The sequence below is a fragment of the Limanda limanda genome, chromosome 1 (assembly GCF_963576545.1).
Source record: "Limanda limanda chromosome 1, fLimLim1.1, whole genome shotgun sequence".
Taxonomy (NCBI): Eukaryota; Metazoa; Chordata; class Actinopteri; order Pleuronectiformes; family Pleuronectidae; genus Limanda; species Limanda limanda.
The window spans coordinates 10,758,796-10,776,115 of NC_083636.1; the positions used below are offsets into that span (position 1 = coordinate 10,758,796).

Sequence of the window (17,320 nt, forward strand, 5' to 3'; positions counted from 1 at the left end):
GTAGCAAATATCATGAGCTTTGTGTCTGTCCAGAAAAAAAAAAAAAAAAAAAGAACTGAATCCTTGAGATTTTGGAATTGTTTTGAGCTTTTACATTCACCTCATAATGTCAGGTGCACACAGTTAATTTTAGAATGAGACGTGAGCACTTTGTCCACTCCGTGTTTGTATGTTGAAATGCATTTTGGAAAACCCTTACCTAACATTTACACAGTTAGAGGAGCTACATATTTAATACAACAGCGAGGACACCAGCTTCAATGGAGGGGACCTTGAAAAGACAACACCACAGTTTTTTGACTCGGTCCCTCCTTGAATAGGACGGCAGTAACATCCTCAAACCTTTCTCCATCGTTTACCAGGAGCGATACACACAGTGTGGCAGTCGTTATGTATCTGGCCGTTCATTGCGTTAAAGGAATATTGCAACATTTTGGAGGAGCATTTCTTGCAGGGTTTATTATGAAGCTAGTAACAGCAGTTGGTCAGCGTAGCTCAACACAGTCTCTGAAAACAGTCAGACACAATAAGTCAAGCTCTGTCCAAAGGTAATAAAATCTACATGGAGGAGAAGTCAACAAATGGAAAGTGTTTTATGAACCCCTAACAAACTTTGTTGTTGGAACTCATGCACAGCTCCTATGACAGGCACACGTGGAGAGCTGCTGCACACGAGAGGATTTTCAACCACAGACATCATGACCGGTTAAACCAATTTGTAATTACAAATCTTCAGAACACGCACACACTAGTTGATTTTGCCAGAAGGTAAAACCACACACTTGCCCGTTATAGGAAAACGATTTCAAAGTGGCGACTCCAGAGTTCATCCCGTGTCATTAGCTTCATGTTTATTTGTGCAGACGTGACAGTAGCAACATCATCAAATATCCTGGCAAGAAAGCAGAGTGATCCAATTTTCCAAAATGACTAAAACGGTTACTTTAAGCCACTGCGGGACACTTCTAGTGCACATTACAGTAGAGTTCACACATTCTAGTGCCTTTTAAAAACAATAGGTATCAAGCTGTCGCTCTATTCGTCTTTCTCTATAATCTTCAAAAAAGGTGCATCAAGTCAAAATGAACAAACTTAACGTCAAAAACACTAAAGTTGCCGTTTCAGTCCATCATGACCATCTCTGCTCCGTGTGAACAACCTGTGAATCTGGTGTTACACTGCAACTTACACTACAACATAACCAAGTACCGTGATGTTGGATATGACAAGCTGTATGCGCTTTTAAATACTGCTTCTGTCGCTATGGTTTCAGTTTCCTATCGGTTGAGCAGAGATAGTCAAGTGGTGCGGAGCCAATGAGACATTAGTTCAACAACAGTGCAGCCGTCCAGTCTTCATAACTCCAGAGTCAAAGGAATTCAAACTGGCTTCTTAAAAACAAACGACAAAATAATATTTACAAGCATCTGTAAACATGAGCGTAGGCAGAATATGGCAGACAGAAATTTTAAGATTTGGCAAAAGAAAAAGAAACAAAAAAACGTGATACATTCTATGCTGAACTGCTTTTCAGAGTCAACAGATCCACAAAAGGCTTCAGGTAAAAGCTTTAAGACTACGACGAGCCGTCCCATCACACAGTGACACAGCATTCACTGATTGCATCTGCTCGGGTTTTCCACCGTCCATGGATAAAATGTTATTCCTAAACAAAAAATAGACATCCATGTGTGGAAAGGCAGCCTATTAAACAACAGGCTAAATACCCATGAGAAACTTGAATAAAGTGGTTGTTTGAACTGGTCCGTTGCAGCTCTGGCAACTTCATATCCAGTCCCGTTGACTGTGATTAATAACGATGACATGAAGATTTGAACAGACTTCAAGAGAAACCTTGACATTTTGGACCAAGGGCAGTTCTAAAGGGCAGAGAACTGAAAATAATCTGGTGCTCTTGAGAAAGGGTGACACAGGCGTGATTAAGGATTGTTAAACTAGGAGGACGTGTTCAGTGAATGAAACTAAAAGTCAAGGTCTCCCTTTGAACAGTGTGTAAGATTTACAAGGAAACTAAAGCCTGTGCTGCTGGGCTTTTAGTGAATAAGTGATGGGAGTGCAGAGCAGCACCCCCACCGTCTCTCATCATGAAATCTGAAGATTAATCAAGACCTCCAGTGTTACAACTCGTCTCACGAAACACAGTCGAGTGTCCGATGCAGTTTGGCATTATACTTCTACATATCGCACCGTTCCGCAACCGCAAAGACCGGCTTCGTGCTTGCGAACGGCGTCTTAAAATAAAGTGACGGTGAAATATTCAGTCGAGACATTTATCCGTATACTTCATACAAAGCCTATAGGTTTAGAGACTTGAGGCTTGGGTTTATATCTGAGGGGCTGAGATATCTCAACGCTTGAATGTGTGAAGGGGCCGTGACGCAACAGTAGTCTGCCAGTATTTTGTTCTCAAGGTAAAGTACCTTCTTCTTTTACAGCTCAGGGTTTGAAGGTCGTCTGACTCAGAGAAACATCCTCGCTGGGGTCGACATCAATCCTGCGTTAATACAGAGTGCTCAGACTGCGCTGTGAGCCCCCCCCCCCCCCCCCCCCCCCGAAACACGGCCAGCTGCGACGACTCCGGTACAAAAACAACTATATGGCAAACACTGTCATTGGATTTGAATTATATTCACTGCAACAGGTGTCAGAATTTCAAGGTGACGGTCCTATAAAGTGCAGGTAGAATACTATTGAGGGGGAAAAAAGAAAATCTCGGTATACGTGTGAAGATTGTGCCCTGACAACAGAAGCTTAGACATGGGAGGCTGTGTTCTCCACTGTGCCTCTGAATGGCAGTCAGTGTTGTGCTCTCATCTCCAGGACCAACAGCTACTCATCCCAAAGGCTGTTTGTTACGAGGAAAACTAAAAAAATCTCAAAATAAAGGCATTTGTTGAGAAGAAAAAAAACCTTGCTGTATGTTTCACATATGCACACTTATAAAACACAGAAGCGGATACTGAATGCAGCGCGTGTTTTATGTTCGTTGGGTGACTAACGCGTTCTGAAGCTGCCGACACGCGTCTAAAAAGAAGAGAATCCAGGAGTTAGACAGCAGCAGTGTAAACTAACAGAAAGGCTCTGTGTCAGTCAAACAGTGATCTGACACGCTCACAGCTAATATACATTTAAACACACACGCGTGCACACACACACATAATCACTGTCCACTCACACTTGTGCACTCTTTCAGTTTTGTTGGGCCATTCCAAGAGGCACCAATCATCCAGTTTAACGTCAAAATATTTCAGCACTTCACTATAAGCCGTTTTTACACCGATTTATGAGGCTACACTTACAGATATATAAAATCTGGCAGTTTAAGTTTCTATTATTTGTCACATCTGCCAAGTTATGTTTTCGTATATCAGCGTGATTATGTAAAAACTACATGATGCATTTCCACAAAACCTAGTGGAAGGACCCAATAAATTTTGCATTTAATAACTATAAAATAATTCATTGATTTGGGTGAAAAATATCAGGCATATTAAGGGGACTGAGATCTATGAGTGTGTAATTTGGTGCTGCTTGATTTAATTTAAAGGGGACTGCAGGGCCTTGGCAGAGGTGTGGACGCTACTATTTCTAGTTTTATGATTTTTACAGGCAGGTGGAGCACTTTTTGAAATCTTCCTACTATAGCAAACCACAGTGACATTAACCCACCCCCAAAATACACACACACACACGTGCACACACACACAGGTAAGTCAGACACCAGTCACCAGTTGGTCAGTCAGGTGGGAGAGGAGAACCAGCCCCCTCACCAGCCATCTGCTGATTGATAAAAACCACACGTTAGCCCATCACCCTGGAAAATGTGTTCCACTGTCCCACACACCCACAGTGTCCAAATCCAGAAGACACCCCCATATCCCCTCAGACGTGTCCTGGACAGAGAAGCCGCCTATCAAAGCCGGCTGATGGCCACCAATGAGGAAGCTGGTGCCCGTCACAAGAGGAGAAGGCTTTCGCAGAGCAGAGGAGTGTGGTGTTTGAAAGTTTCTGCCATTCCAGTACAAACTCAGGAGGCTCTCTGCCTCAGACTGAAGCCCCAGTGCAGAGACGCGCTGCAGGGAGGGAGTCTGTCTAGAGCTCTGCACTGGCTGGTGGTTTGGTGGTGGTCATGATCTTCATGTACTGTGTGAAGATGGCCTCGAAAGCCTCGTCTCTGTGGATCATGGCACCAAACACCAACGGCTGGAGGAAATAGTGAGATGCTGAGTCATTAAAACATATCCACAGCTTACATGAGCAAATCAATACGCCCATCATAAAATAAAATTAAAAAAAGAATACGTGTAAACTGAATTAACTGATAATGTAATCACATTTCTGAAGTCTGCAGGATTTCTACACTGACCTCATGTTTCCACTAAGAGATGCTAATGTGCAGTTATTCAGCCTAGATAACTGAAGACCTAATCAAGCACATTTGAATGTAAAACATGCTGTGTTAGAACTGATCTAGACACTGACCTCTCATCTACTATTTAATTGTAAAAAATAGTCATTGCATCTATCAACACTACAACCTCTGTATAAATGTATAATTCAAATGAATCCACAGTAAAATGGGAAAGAAAACTGTACAGTACCTTCTGGGTGGAGGGAGTTGCTATGGAGATTCCCATTCCACTTCCTGGCAGGACTGACAGCACTTTGTACTGAGATTAAGTTAAAAAACACAAAGATGAGTATTGAACAGCATAGACTCTCACAATAACTCAATCAGCAATATCTTCATTCTGGAAATTGATCACATACACCAATGATCTACGATCAATAGTAAAAGTTAAAGGATGCAATGAAATCTACTGTTATGAATCTAGCTAATTAATAACAAGTACAATAAACATATGCATTGATAAATCTCTTCACAAATAAATGTATCAATCAACATTACAAAGCAAGTAATCATTTGATGTTTTATTGTCTAATAAAATGGTGAATTATATAACAAAAATATACAAATTCAATTATAATTAACCAATTAATCCATGTTTATTTTACAAATACCTATTTATTATTCAAATTCTTAATCATCATTTCCATGACACTTCCTTTTCTTTTATGTTTAGCTGCATTTGTAAAAAATCACTTGGCTGAAACATTCAATTTTAATTAGTTTAATTAGTAATTAAACATCATTAAGAGTGATTACCTTTTGTATGTCTGTGATGTCCACCAGCTTTATAACTTTGTTCTTTTTAGAGGCGCTGGATCTGGAGCTGGAGCTCTCAAAGCACAGGTAGCTGGAAGGGAGAGAGGGATGGAGAGAATGACAAGTTGAAAGGGGCGCTTTGAAAAAAGAAAAGAGCGGGGCAGCAAAACAGAGAACAATCTTAATGGACTTCTTGTCAGTTCAACATCCAAAGAGGTGAAGAGATTTAAAGATCAGACATACTCTCGGGAGGAGGCCGGTCCTACTTGATACACTGTTAACTGAATGATTGACACATGCACACAGGGAGGGAGAGAGAGAGAGGATGTGGTGGATCTCTTTCTGCAGAACGTAATACCACAGCCCTCGCTCAAGTGATTCCTCATCTCTGCGCCCTCCTTTGAAGTGACTTCTTTTTCTCTGTTGCAGTCGAGACATATGACGATAAAAGACTCTCATGAGAGATAATGCCCCACTTACCTTTCTGTAACGTAAAGCACTCCGTTCCTGATGTAGTCTGTAGGCATCTTCCTGTCTCGGTTTATCAGGCAACACCTCCAGCCGTTCTCACACACTGAGAACACACAGAATAGAGAAAATGGTTGAGAAATCCTGGTAAATAATCTAGTTTTAAACCTTTTTGAGAACTTCTATTTTTCTCTTGTTTCTCATTCTCAAATTGTTCATATACATGCTTAAAGGGACTCTTACCTTTGTTGCATTTTTACACTTTTTTTGGATAAGGTTAAATTGGTATTAATAAGGTAATGACACTCTAAAATGCAAGACAGACCCACCAGGAGTAAAAACAAACAATTATTTCACTCTCATAATATTTAGTGAAAACTTCAACCAATAAAATTCTTCGGACCGAAGGACCTTATTGGCCGACAGACCTGTCTGTTTGCTGCATGGACATGCAGGTTTTCCGTCTGCTTCTTGTGGCGCATTCGGGCCCGCGTCATCAAGGCATGTGAATGTAAATGTATATAACTTACCGAATCCATTGCTTTGGTAAACAAAAACTCACGTGCGTGCGCGGAGGCAGTATTGTAAGTCTGCTTGTAAATAAAGTTTCTTCAAAAAAACACCGCGGATGGGAACGAGGGGGTGGGGCATTGGAGGAAGGCGGGATGATTTGAATGTGCTGTAATTCTCAAATGCAACAAAGGTAAGAGTCCCTTTAAGAAAACAGATGCATGTTTTTTTTGTTGTTGTTTTTTCTAAATTCTGCAGTAAGGTCTCTTACCGGCCAGAGGGCGCTCTAACTCTGACAGGCTGAAAATCTCATGAAAGGCTCCCTTCTTGGTGCTATGGGAGCGACCAGTCTCCTCCTCTCTGCTCACCCCACATGGGACCGTGGCGAGGCTGCTGCGAGAGACTACTGGCTGGACCTGGAGAGAGAGAATGACACACAAAAGAGAGGGAAGGCGGGAAAGGAGGAAGGGGAGGGGAGCACACAGGATGATGGGGAGTGAGAGAAAATGGCCACGGAGGAGGAGAAGAAAGACAATGTGATGGAAAGGGAAGAAGAGGGAGAAATATTTAGAATCAAGTATCGCTTTAAGTTAGGTGGAAACCATCCAATGGGACTGCATGTTTCCAGATCTGTTAGGACAAGTGGCCACGCTTCAAACAGCTCAGCCTGTGCTGCCGCATCATGTGCTTCTCTGCATGTGCATTGTTTGCAGCAGGTGTGACATGCAAAGCACAGAGTGAGGCCATCATTCATTCATCATACAAACTTTATCTGTAAAGAAATTGTGTAAAATACGTGAAAATTAAAGCAACACTAGGCAACTTTTACTCAGCAACAGCGCCCTCTGCAGTCACACATGGTCATTAATTCTGTTGACTGCGTATTTCCACTCACTGAACTGAAACACCTGAATGCTGAATGTTACCCATGATCCCTGGCTTCCTGAACCAGGAGAGCTAGTTTGTGCCAACACCAAACTCTGTTTAGAATTGTTCTAATATTTTAAAAGTTTCATGCTAAATCTTAGAGACAAACGCTGGTTTTTCAAGTCTTTTTAAATGATCTACAGTTCAGCATTACTCTGAAACTTGCCAGGTCTGATTCTAGAAGTTTCAGCTGCGACTATCAGTCAGACCCTTCTCACAGGGGATACCCCTTACATCCACTCACCCAAAGTTACATAGAGCAAGAACAGATGTTATGAGTAAAGAGTAGGAATGAAAAGTAAAAAGTTCCATAGTGTTGCTTTAAATTTACATAATTATGAAGGTGTATGTATACAAAGTTCGACTAAACAATGTCCTGCTTAATGTATTGACGTTGGATAACAATCTTGTTAAGACAAGTGTTTACATTATGACAAAAAGGTTGCAGGTAATCAATTGACATTTCAGCTCAAAATGCAATTGCATTAAAGGGCAATCACAAAACTACATACAGTGGAGAACAGTAAGGATTAAATGAGCCAATATGAAATTACAGCGGACAAGGAGCTATTCTACGTGCATGTAAACTACTCAGTAAAAACACTGCTATTTCTCACCGAGCATCTAGGTCAATGGATCAAAAATGTCAGTTATCAAAGAACGATTAAATATATATACACAAATAGACCACTGGGATTTTTATGAGAAATTGCGAATTGAAATCTATTATTAAATTATAGGTTACAGGGTATTCTGAGATTTTGATCCATTCTGTTAACGATCACTGACGCCCATTACCAAGGTGTCAGGCATCTCCCACGCACACACAAACATACGTCCACACACGCGCTTAGAGGTGAGCTGGCAGCACACCCAGGCACTGAACACACACCAGAGTCCCTACCTTCTCAATGCCAGAGAGCTGAGAGAGAGAAACGACAGAGTAGACCTGTGACTGAAGCCACAGCAAACACTCACAAAGGCTCACACACTCAAACTGACAGATGCAGACACTGATTGGTGTCCACACAAAAAGACCACAGCCAATAAGAGGGGCAACTTAGTGTCTTATTGGCAGGACTCATATTGGTTCCATACGTTACTGACCACTTCTTTCCCTTCTGGTCAGTGGTGGGTTGAAACAGCAGCTAAAAGATCAGCTCATATAATATGCTGCCACTCAAGCATGACATATAATTTGCACATCCATCTTGTGTTAAATGAAAATATGCACATTTAGAGCATTTTTAACTTTTTATTACAATAAGCTTCTTGACTTAACTGCCTCATTGACGTACTGTATGTAGACATGAGCCAAATTCAGAGATTTGGGGCTATTTTGTTCACAAAGCTGCTGTTAAATCACCAATTGGCCTCATAATAGCAGTTGCTGAAAGTTCTGTGACACAAATGCAAACCCTCTAAAGATACGAAACTGTTGACACTTCTTGTTTTTAGGTTAGCGACACAGAAAACTAAAGCTGAAGGGGAGCAGAAATAATCCCCCATGCATTTTGATCATATATTATCTTAGACAGGATTCAGACCGTGTGAGTGTGAATGTGAGAGAGAGAGAGAGAGAGAGAGAGAGAGAGAGAGAGAGAGAGAGAGAGAGAAAGTTCAGAAAAACAAAGCCCTGTGAGGGAGGTGATAAAGATGAGTTTGAGTTTTCGCCCTCTTACCCGCCGTGACACAGTGGCGTTGGTCCTCTCTTTTAGCTGGGGGTCGGTGGGGAGGCTGTTCCACACGATGTGAGGTGTGTCGTACTTGTCCCGCAGCTTCGGACAGCTCTTAAAAAGGAAGTCTATGATGAAGAACTTGATGCCGGCATACAAGCCTGGGGAGAGGAAAACAGAAAGAAATTGGGGAAAGGATCGAAAAGATAAGTCACGTCCTCCTTTCAGAGTCCTCAAATAATCTTAGACTCTAAGACTTTACATTTTCCAGTTCATTTCAAACCTCGGTGCCATTCAAGCTACAGCTTTGTTTTTGTCTTATGAATAATTTTATTTCATGGTTAAAATTCTTTTAGATAATTTCCTTTTCAATATCTTGCACATTTCAGTATTTTTTATCAGACATATCGTGGAGAGCTGAAGTTTTTACTGGTTTTATTCATAAAACAAGAGTTTAGGACAAAGGAGCAGTTTTAAATTATAAAAGCCTTGGATCCCACTTTACATATTTCAACAGAACAGGGAGACAATGGCACAGAATGTACGAATGGAACAGCTCTTTAAACTAACTTGAAAAAAAAACCAACAGTGAACATTGATAATTAGCAGACAGCGAATACGTTGAATGTAGTCACCAGTTGCCTGATTATCAGACTGAACTGCCATTTTGTTTAATTGCATTCATTCAGTCTTGTTGATTATAACGTCATGTCGGTGTTTTCCCGTCATTTTGCATCTATCTGGCACACGGATGTCAGTTTTAACGAACATTAACGCTGCAGCTGCCTCCATTAGCGTCCATTGATCAATGACAAATGAGAGTTTCCGTACACTGACATTGTACAAATATTTGGGACAGCTGCATCGATCTCATCCACCCTTCGTCCTCATTTTACTGATCTATTTTTCTGCAGTATAGATAGTTAACAATGTATGGAATGGATGAACCTGTTCTTAAGTCCACCTACTAATCTCTGATTGGTCAATCAATGTAAGATTGTAAATATACCTGGTATGTTTGAAGGTTCTCCGCATTACTTTGATGATAAGTTGCCAACCACCAGCAGATCTTAGCGATCACCAGTGGATGTTAGTGACACATCATCAGTTGTGTATCTTAGCATCATCTGCTGTTTCTGACTTGTGATCAAAGGTAATTCTTTCAAAACAAAGGTTTATGTAAAATAAATACATTTTTACCGTAAACACCTTTAAAGAAATATGAACCCGAAGCATGTCGGAGACCAGTTGCTTAGAAGAAAAAGCTGAAAACTATAATAATCAGAGAGAAATGCCGACAGCCTGCAGCTGCCCCTCACAGGCACAGGGAGCACGGTTACACAAGTGCTGTATGAATGTATTTGTTTGTGTGCATTGGATTGAGAAAGAGCACTCACATTCATTCAGAGCCAAATGCAGTAAACATACAGTATGTGACTTGATAAAGGAGCTTTGTGTGTGTGTGTGTGTGCATGTATAGATCATTCAGAAAGTATTCAGGCATTTAGTTATTCTACAGCTTGATGCTAAAGTCTTTTAAATACATGTTTTCCTCATCACTCTACACTCAAAAGATACTGGTGTACGGAGTGGCAATGATTTCAGCGTAAAGCTGAAGCAGAACAAAATGTAAAAAAGCAAAGGGGTTCTGAATTATAAGGAACTACTTTCTCTCACCCATCATGAAGCCCATCAGTTTGTATGGCATGACGCATGAGGTGATGAAAGCCATCCACAGGCAGATGTAAAGTTTCCTGGTGCTCTCCGGCTGCACCCACATGAACAGGCTGACGGGCAAATGCACCAGATCACACGAAGGAGAAGAGAAGAACAATATAAATCAATATTTGAGGCATTTATCAACACTGCTTGCAATGCAGATAATTTTTTCAAACTTACTTCTTTATCTTCTCCAAAACATCTGCCATCTTACCAAAAAGGTTCTGCAAAGAGAGTTGAATCACTGTGTGAACTGTGAACCAATGCGTGTTTCATTATCTGTGTTCTCTAATCCGACAGGAGTCGTGATGCGGGTTGTACCTGTGCTTTTTGTGCAACGTCAAGTACAAGCTGGAACTTTTCAGACACTGTCAAGTCTTCCTTTGGAGGCTCCTGCAGAAATGACGAGAGACATGTTGACCTCTGCTGGTGGATAGATTTTTGTTTCTGACAGACAGGAAGCTGTTGTCTTACCATGGGTTCAAACACCTCAGGCACTATGCTCCACTGGATCCTCCAACCTCTGGAAAATTGGGACAAAATGTGAGTGCTGTGGATTTAAGGTGTTTTGTATGGATAAAACTAGGCCACCAAACTTCGATCTTTAAAAAACACCAGTTTGATTAATTGCCTTCATTTCATAATAAACCCGGGTAAAAAAAAGTTTAAATGATTGAATTCTATTTGTGTGTTTGCAGCTGTGAGTGAAGGTTGGTGTTATGCTTGTTTTAATGTATTGGTCTTCTGTGGTGCATTATTATGATCATAAATACAAGCGTGTGAGCAGGTCTTAAACATCTTTCATTATAACCACATTCACTGTGTGTCCACAGAGAGCATCTGTAACCCAGCAGTAACCTTCGTTATTAAGTTAAATAGAGTATTATTAGACAAAATGTACAGTAAACCTTCTAGCAGCAGTGGGGTAACCATATAATACAATCTCCCTCTACTAGAGCTGCCACTTGAATAGGTGAGAAATGTTCTTACCTGGCGATGAGGTAATTTAAGGACAAGCGCAGGATAGCCAGGAAGAGGAGCATGGGAATGGCCCAACCATGCCATGCAGCATTCATATAGATCTGCAGACACAAGGAAGTCCAGCTCAGTATACAGCAGTTCATCATTTGGTGCATTGACCATGGCAGATTCATCATTATAATTATTTCAGCCAACAATGATGTGTCATTGTTGGCTGAACTTATTGTACTTTCTGTATAGTTCTAGAGGCTTCAAGTTAAACTTTTATAACAAGTATTTCTTGAGCTCTCACTCTTAATTATATTTTTCACAACAGGTACTAGCTGTATTTGACAGACTTCTGCTGAAGAAAAGTGTGTGGTTTGACAGGGAGAATCTAGAGATGGCCTGTAATGACGATGTGGGAGGCTCACTCTTACACAAGCATTCGATTTGGGGCACCCTAAGATGCTTTAAGTCAAATGTGAGCACAAGAGCAAGATTTGAAAGAAAGCCTTTCTATGTATGGCCACAATAAGTGGGTTGAACTTTCTGATTGGACCTTCGCAGTCTTTGGTTGAGCAAAAACTATTCTTCCATTTATTTCCCTTCACAGACATGTAATTTGGGGTTGCTGGCTTTGGATACATTCATAGATCTCCCTTTTTTATAAATGAAATGACATTTGACATGTTTTGTCAAATACAAAAGTATAAAGTTCCAACAGAAATTAACTTTACAGTCACGTGTCATAAATTATTACAAATAAAGTTGTATTATTATTATTATATAGTATAGCACTTTTCTAATTATAACCCTAAGTGCATCACAAAAGGATAACAAAAACAAAATAATACATGTTGTTAAATCTGTGAGACTCACAATGAAGGCAATAGCTGAGGTGTAGACAGAGTGCCAATTGGATAAGGCTGAGAGGTTCCTTAAGAAGTTGGTGACAGGTCTGGCTCCTCGCTCTGAAACAAGGATAGAGGAATCTTTAGTTGGATTTATGTCACAAAAACAATTCTGTTACATTAGTACTGATTTCAAAGCTTCACATGTTTTAGTATTTCCTAAAATAAGATATTTTTACTCTGAATTATCAGCTATGGAAGCCTAAATTTGACTTCATGTTAGTCATGAGGTTAGTTCCAGCAGAAGTAAATTTGAGTTGTTGATATATAAATTCCAAACATCTACTCAAACATATTGATAATGAAGGCAAAGTTGTTTTTTTTATAGCTTTCTGTGCATGTGTTTCTTTTTTTTGCAGTACTCACTGAGTCGCCTCATATTTTCTGTCAACCTGCATGGAAAACACAAAACATGAAAGTCAGAACACAAACAAGTTGCTGCTTGTGTTCAAACAAACGCGCACACAAAGAGAGAGCTGCTTTCAGTGTAGGAGGAGGTGGTGACAATTTGGCTTTCATGAGGCTGGCCTGACAGATACATCTTTAATAGAAGAGGAAAGAATGAACAGAGAAAGGAGCCTGTAATTTCACGTCCTCTAGTCCTGTGTTGTAAAAGCTGATGTGAACATAGCAAATGGAGCAACAGACTGCAACTTTATATGGTTTTGATCAATTATTATCTTAAGTGCAAGGTGAGAAATTAACGTCTGAGATGACGACTTTGAGCTGCACTCTGTCTCCACGTCTCCTAGAACAAGCACAAATGCTACAACTCAGAACAGAACTTCATGTACTACACTGAAGAAGCCCTTCACTCACCTTTTTGCACTTAGTGGTTCCTCTGCCTCCACGGTGCTCTCCTCCGGCTGGAAGCGGAAGTCTTCGATGTAAACCCCGAAGCGCTCGTGCAGCCACTTCTGCAGCCGTGAGCTCCACACCTCCTTCTGCTGTTTCTCTGCTAATGAGTGAAGTTAATGTAAGTTTTTGTTGATGTCTGAAACTCCACAAAAAAAGTATAGCAATGTAAATAATAAATACAGCAGGAACAACATCCTGTGTTGCAAAATCAAATCACAGCCCTCGATCCGATACATATAATATAAAAGTCTTACTTAAGACTCTTAAAAAGAGTTATTAAGACTTTAAGACCTGGAGATTCTCTGTTTATTTTATATGGTGAACTTACATTCCCTCACACGAGTCAGTGTTACATTTACTCAACTCAGGGTATTCCTCATCCTCACATCCTGAAGTGAAGCATGCAGTTTCGAGATAATGCTTACTAAAGCATAATTCTAACCACTGTGTTGCTTGTTGAAGTATGTTTGTCTACAGTAACCTTTTTCAAACCATCCAAAGGTTATGTTAGTACAAAAAACTCGCTATCCTTTCCAAACCAAATAATTTAGCTACTGCTTAATTTGTGCTTCTTCTACAAAAACCATCAGCTGATGAAGAGGTTGATGTTTTCTCATGAACGTGCAGCCTCCGCCTTTAAACACAGTAACATCACAAAGCACCATCATGTTCATAATTAGACCATTCGTTTTTTTAACAAATGGGAAACCTTTTAAAAGTAAGAGGGACAGGTTTCAACCAACAAACACATTTTGTACTAGAAGGCATGAGCTGATAAAATCTGGTTGTTCAGATCAGAAGCTTGCTTTTGTTTACCTCTGTATGTAATCAAGACACATATTAATTAAAATACTACTATGAATTTCTAAGGTTAATCTGCCAGAATCTTCCCTGTGAACGTCTGTGCCATGCAAGAACAAAAGGCCTGACTGGCATAGCAACAGTAACTAAGTGGGGTGAGCTAAGTATACCCAGTGTTATATAAATAATATAAATGACATCCAGTTTAAAATCAATTCAAAACACATTTGTAACATTAACATTAGAATTGGTTGGTCCCTTGTCAGAGGGTAGAAGTTGGGAAGCACTGCACGTACTGACAGGTTGTACTGAGCAGTGACCACAGGTGACTGAGGGAAAAACCAAAAATAAAATCCGCCTGGGCTCAGTCCAGTGTCACTTTTGCACGAATTATGTCATCACGCCTCTCTCTCCTTTATCCAACACATGATACTCACTTTCTCTCTGTCCTCTAATCCACACCAATAAGCCCCCGCCCCCTCCACACACACACACACACACTTAATCCATTCCAAAAAAACACTGATACGCGCACACACTAGTTAGAGCTCAAGCATGTCTGCCCCAGATAAAGTGATCTACAATCATAACCCATTTTCCAAAATTAGCCACCGTCTCCCCCTCCCTTTTCATTGCTGAAAAAACACAGATAGGAATCATTAGGTCACTGGAGGTCAAACCATGGCAAAAGTTGTTATTCAGCCAAAAATAGACTGACCACACACCCACTCCCTCTTATGACACTGACAATGGCAGAGCTATTATTATAACAGTAATTGGTTTTTAAAGCAGATCCAGTTGTGTTTGTTCTTGTTAACACTTGGTAAATGCTGAAAATCACCCTGGAAGTGTGTGTTTGTCATGATGTGCCGCTACACACTGTTATGAACCCTAGAACAACCAAGAACACTTCCGACACACTATGTTCCCGTTAGGCACTCCACCACACACTTCCTACTTCCCCAGCTCCTTTGCAAGAATGCCCACACACACCTCTTTATTTACATCCACACGTCTTCCTTCCTTTCACTCACCCCTCCCACTTTTGTTCTTGAGGGCCTTACCTGTGCCATTGTTGGAGGGCGACTGCTGTTTCCGGGGAGGCTGTGGTGGAGAGTCCTCCAGCCTGAGGGGGAGGGAGAGAGCATTTTTGTCAAGTCATGGTCTCACTTCTCTATAGTCAAGAGCTGCAGACCCACCAGACACATCTCAGGAAGTTCACGAGTTTCTGGACTGGACATATCAACAATGGTCAAAAGAGTTAGAGAGACATAGAGGATGAGGAGATGCTATTTCAGTCCCCTACCTTTGTGAAGTTACTAATATATAGAACAATCATAACAAAGAGTAAAAGAAAGGGCAGGCACCAAGATGTCGGCTGGCCCTTTAGTATTTCGCTCACATGCAGTAAGGAGGTTGTATTGTATGAGAGACTCTTTTCAACTGTGACCTGTGACCTGTAACTTATTTTCAGCCTGTGTGAGTGGTACTCAGAACTCATATCTCCTCTAAAGCCCAACAGTCCCTGTGGAGTCAATCAAGCTGCAACAAATTTCAAACACTCACAGATATCAGTCCCTCTAAAGAACCTGATTATTTTTTATCAAGATCTATGAACTATTCCCTTGGAAAATTGTGAAAATGTGGGAAAATGCCAAAGTAAGTAAACAAAAAACGCATTACTCATCCTTCCACCAAATTCATAGCAATCTATCCAGTAGGGATTTTTTGCATAATATTGCTTACAAATTAACAGAGAGGGGTGAAAACACATTCTTCTTGGCAGAGGTAAATGTATTTCTTGTTTCCATGACTTATCACAATTTTGATAGTGAATTTCTTCATTATTCTCCTAAGACAAGCAACAAGTTACTTACGATATTGAAGTAACAGTCTTCCTGGTGAATCCCATGTCTGATAAATATGTTCCCATAGCAACTCTTCTGCCTTTTATAAGGTCTGCTTGGATATTAGTGAGAGAAGTAATGTTAAAAGTCAGTTAACTTCGCATGCATCTCTCCTGACAACGGACTAAATTATGATAATTGAGGTTGTCATAAATTAGTTCCCCTTTAACAAAATCCTGAAGGGTTTGACATTCTTGAGGCTGTTCCTCTCTGCTGGTAATCTCTTGAGGAGCACCAGTGGAATTTCCCCATTGGCAGCCACGGAGGAATCATCTGATCTCACAAGCACACACCACACACACACCCACACACAGTTGATGTGCACCCTGGGTTTAAGGTTGGCTTGGCTGGTGTCAGGGGACACAGGTTTTCCCTGACACCAGCATAGCTACAGTGTCACAGTGCGCAGTTTGAGACCCACACAGCGCGTGACTCGTTTCTTGTTTTTTTTTCACTCTATCAATCATCTCACTTGAAACATACACGCGCACAAACACCTCCTTGTGGAATTCCATGCCTACCAGGCTGCTGAGGCGTCTATTTATAACAGAAACATTGGGCAGCACTGGGACTAACACACACACAAACACACATATGCACTTGACCCATTATAAACCCGTCTGAGATGAAATGTTATGAAGTGCGATGTCATCATTTCCTGTCTCTCCCTTGTTATTACTTCCCACTTCACACATTTGAACCTCATCTCCTATCTCCCACGTCATTGCACTTAGCTCTGTGTGTCTCAGTCTTCCTGTTATACCTGGACTTGAGCACCTCATTCATCTTTTGCTCCAGGTCTATCCTCTTGGTTCGCTCCTTGTCCAGCTCCTGTCGCAGGGAGTCCACATTTGTCTCTTCCCGCAGCTTCCTCAGCTCCTCCTCTGGGGGAAAAAAAACAACAAAACATTTTTTGGAGAGGAAAACAATACAACTGAAAGAGGCTCCACACAAGTGTTTTGGGGGTAAGACAACTTAAAATGTTCCTAAACATCACAACATTGTAAATAATAGCAAATCAAGTTATGATTAAGGACTGAAGTAAAACTCTAGTAGTAGAGGATATCTAAAAAATCTGCCTCAACTTATGTGTGTCTCTCTTTCCATCTCGCCCTCCATCCACCTTACCACCTTCACCTGTCCCCTACTCTCCCTCCTCGTCAATCAGCTTCTAGCATTAAGTGGTATAAGGTATCAGGGCTTTGAAACCAACATCAGCAGCGTTTCCTCTCAGTCTATTGTCCCTGACTAAAGGGACACATTAATATTGCAGGAGGTGGAGGCAATACAAGTTGGAGAACATGTAGAATATAACCAAAGGCACAAAAACAAGAAGAGGAGTGTATATAAAATACTTGAAGCCGAACCTTTTGATTTGAAATTTCTTAATTT

General features: G+C 40.8%; 1 protein-coding gene across 2 annotated transcripts in view; it reads right to left on the reverse strand.

Moving 5' to 3' along the window:
* Positions 1-2,568: 2,568 nt before the first annotated feature.
* Positions 2,569-17,320, reverse strand: part of gramd4a (GRAM domain containing 4a) — a 41,837-nt gene continuing 27,085 nt past the window's right edge. Inside the window, exons 4-19 of one of the 2 annotated variants that reach the window (XM_061067500.1) lie at positions 16,692-16,812; positions 15,086-15,147; positions 13,182-13,317; positions 12,729-12,754; positions 12,331-12,422; positions 11,479-11,570; positions 10,963-11,011; positions 10,810-10,881; positions 10,669-10,712; positions 10,447-10,556; positions 8,776-8,930; positions 6,438-6,582; positions 5,669-5,762; positions 5,189-5,279; positions 4,623-4,691; positions 2,569-4,224 (exon numbers count right to left, since the gene is read on the reverse strand). In XM_061067500.1, the coding sequence (XP_060923483.1) occupies positions 4,114-4,224; positions 4,623-4,691; positions 5,189-5,279; positions 5,669-5,762; positions 6,438-6,582; positions 8,776-8,930; positions 10,447-10,556; positions 10,669-10,712; positions 10,810-10,881; positions 10,963-11,011; positions 11,479-11,570; positions 12,331-12,422; positions 12,729-12,754; positions 13,182-13,317; positions 15,086-15,147; positions 16,692-16,812 (1,469 nt within the window). In that variant the 3' untranslated portion in view covers positions 2,569-4,113. Of the gene's footprint in view, positions 4,225-4,622; positions 4,692-5,188; positions 5,280-5,668; positions 5,763-6,437; positions 6,583-8,775; positions 8,931-10,446; positions 10,557-10,668; positions 10,713-10,809; positions 10,882-10,962; positions 11,012-11,478; positions 11,571-12,330; positions 12,423-12,728; positions 12,755-13,181; positions 13,321-15,085; positions 15,148-16,691; positions 16,813-17,320 lie in introns of both variants that reach the window. The other variant, XM_061067492.1, reaches the window with a different exon arrangement.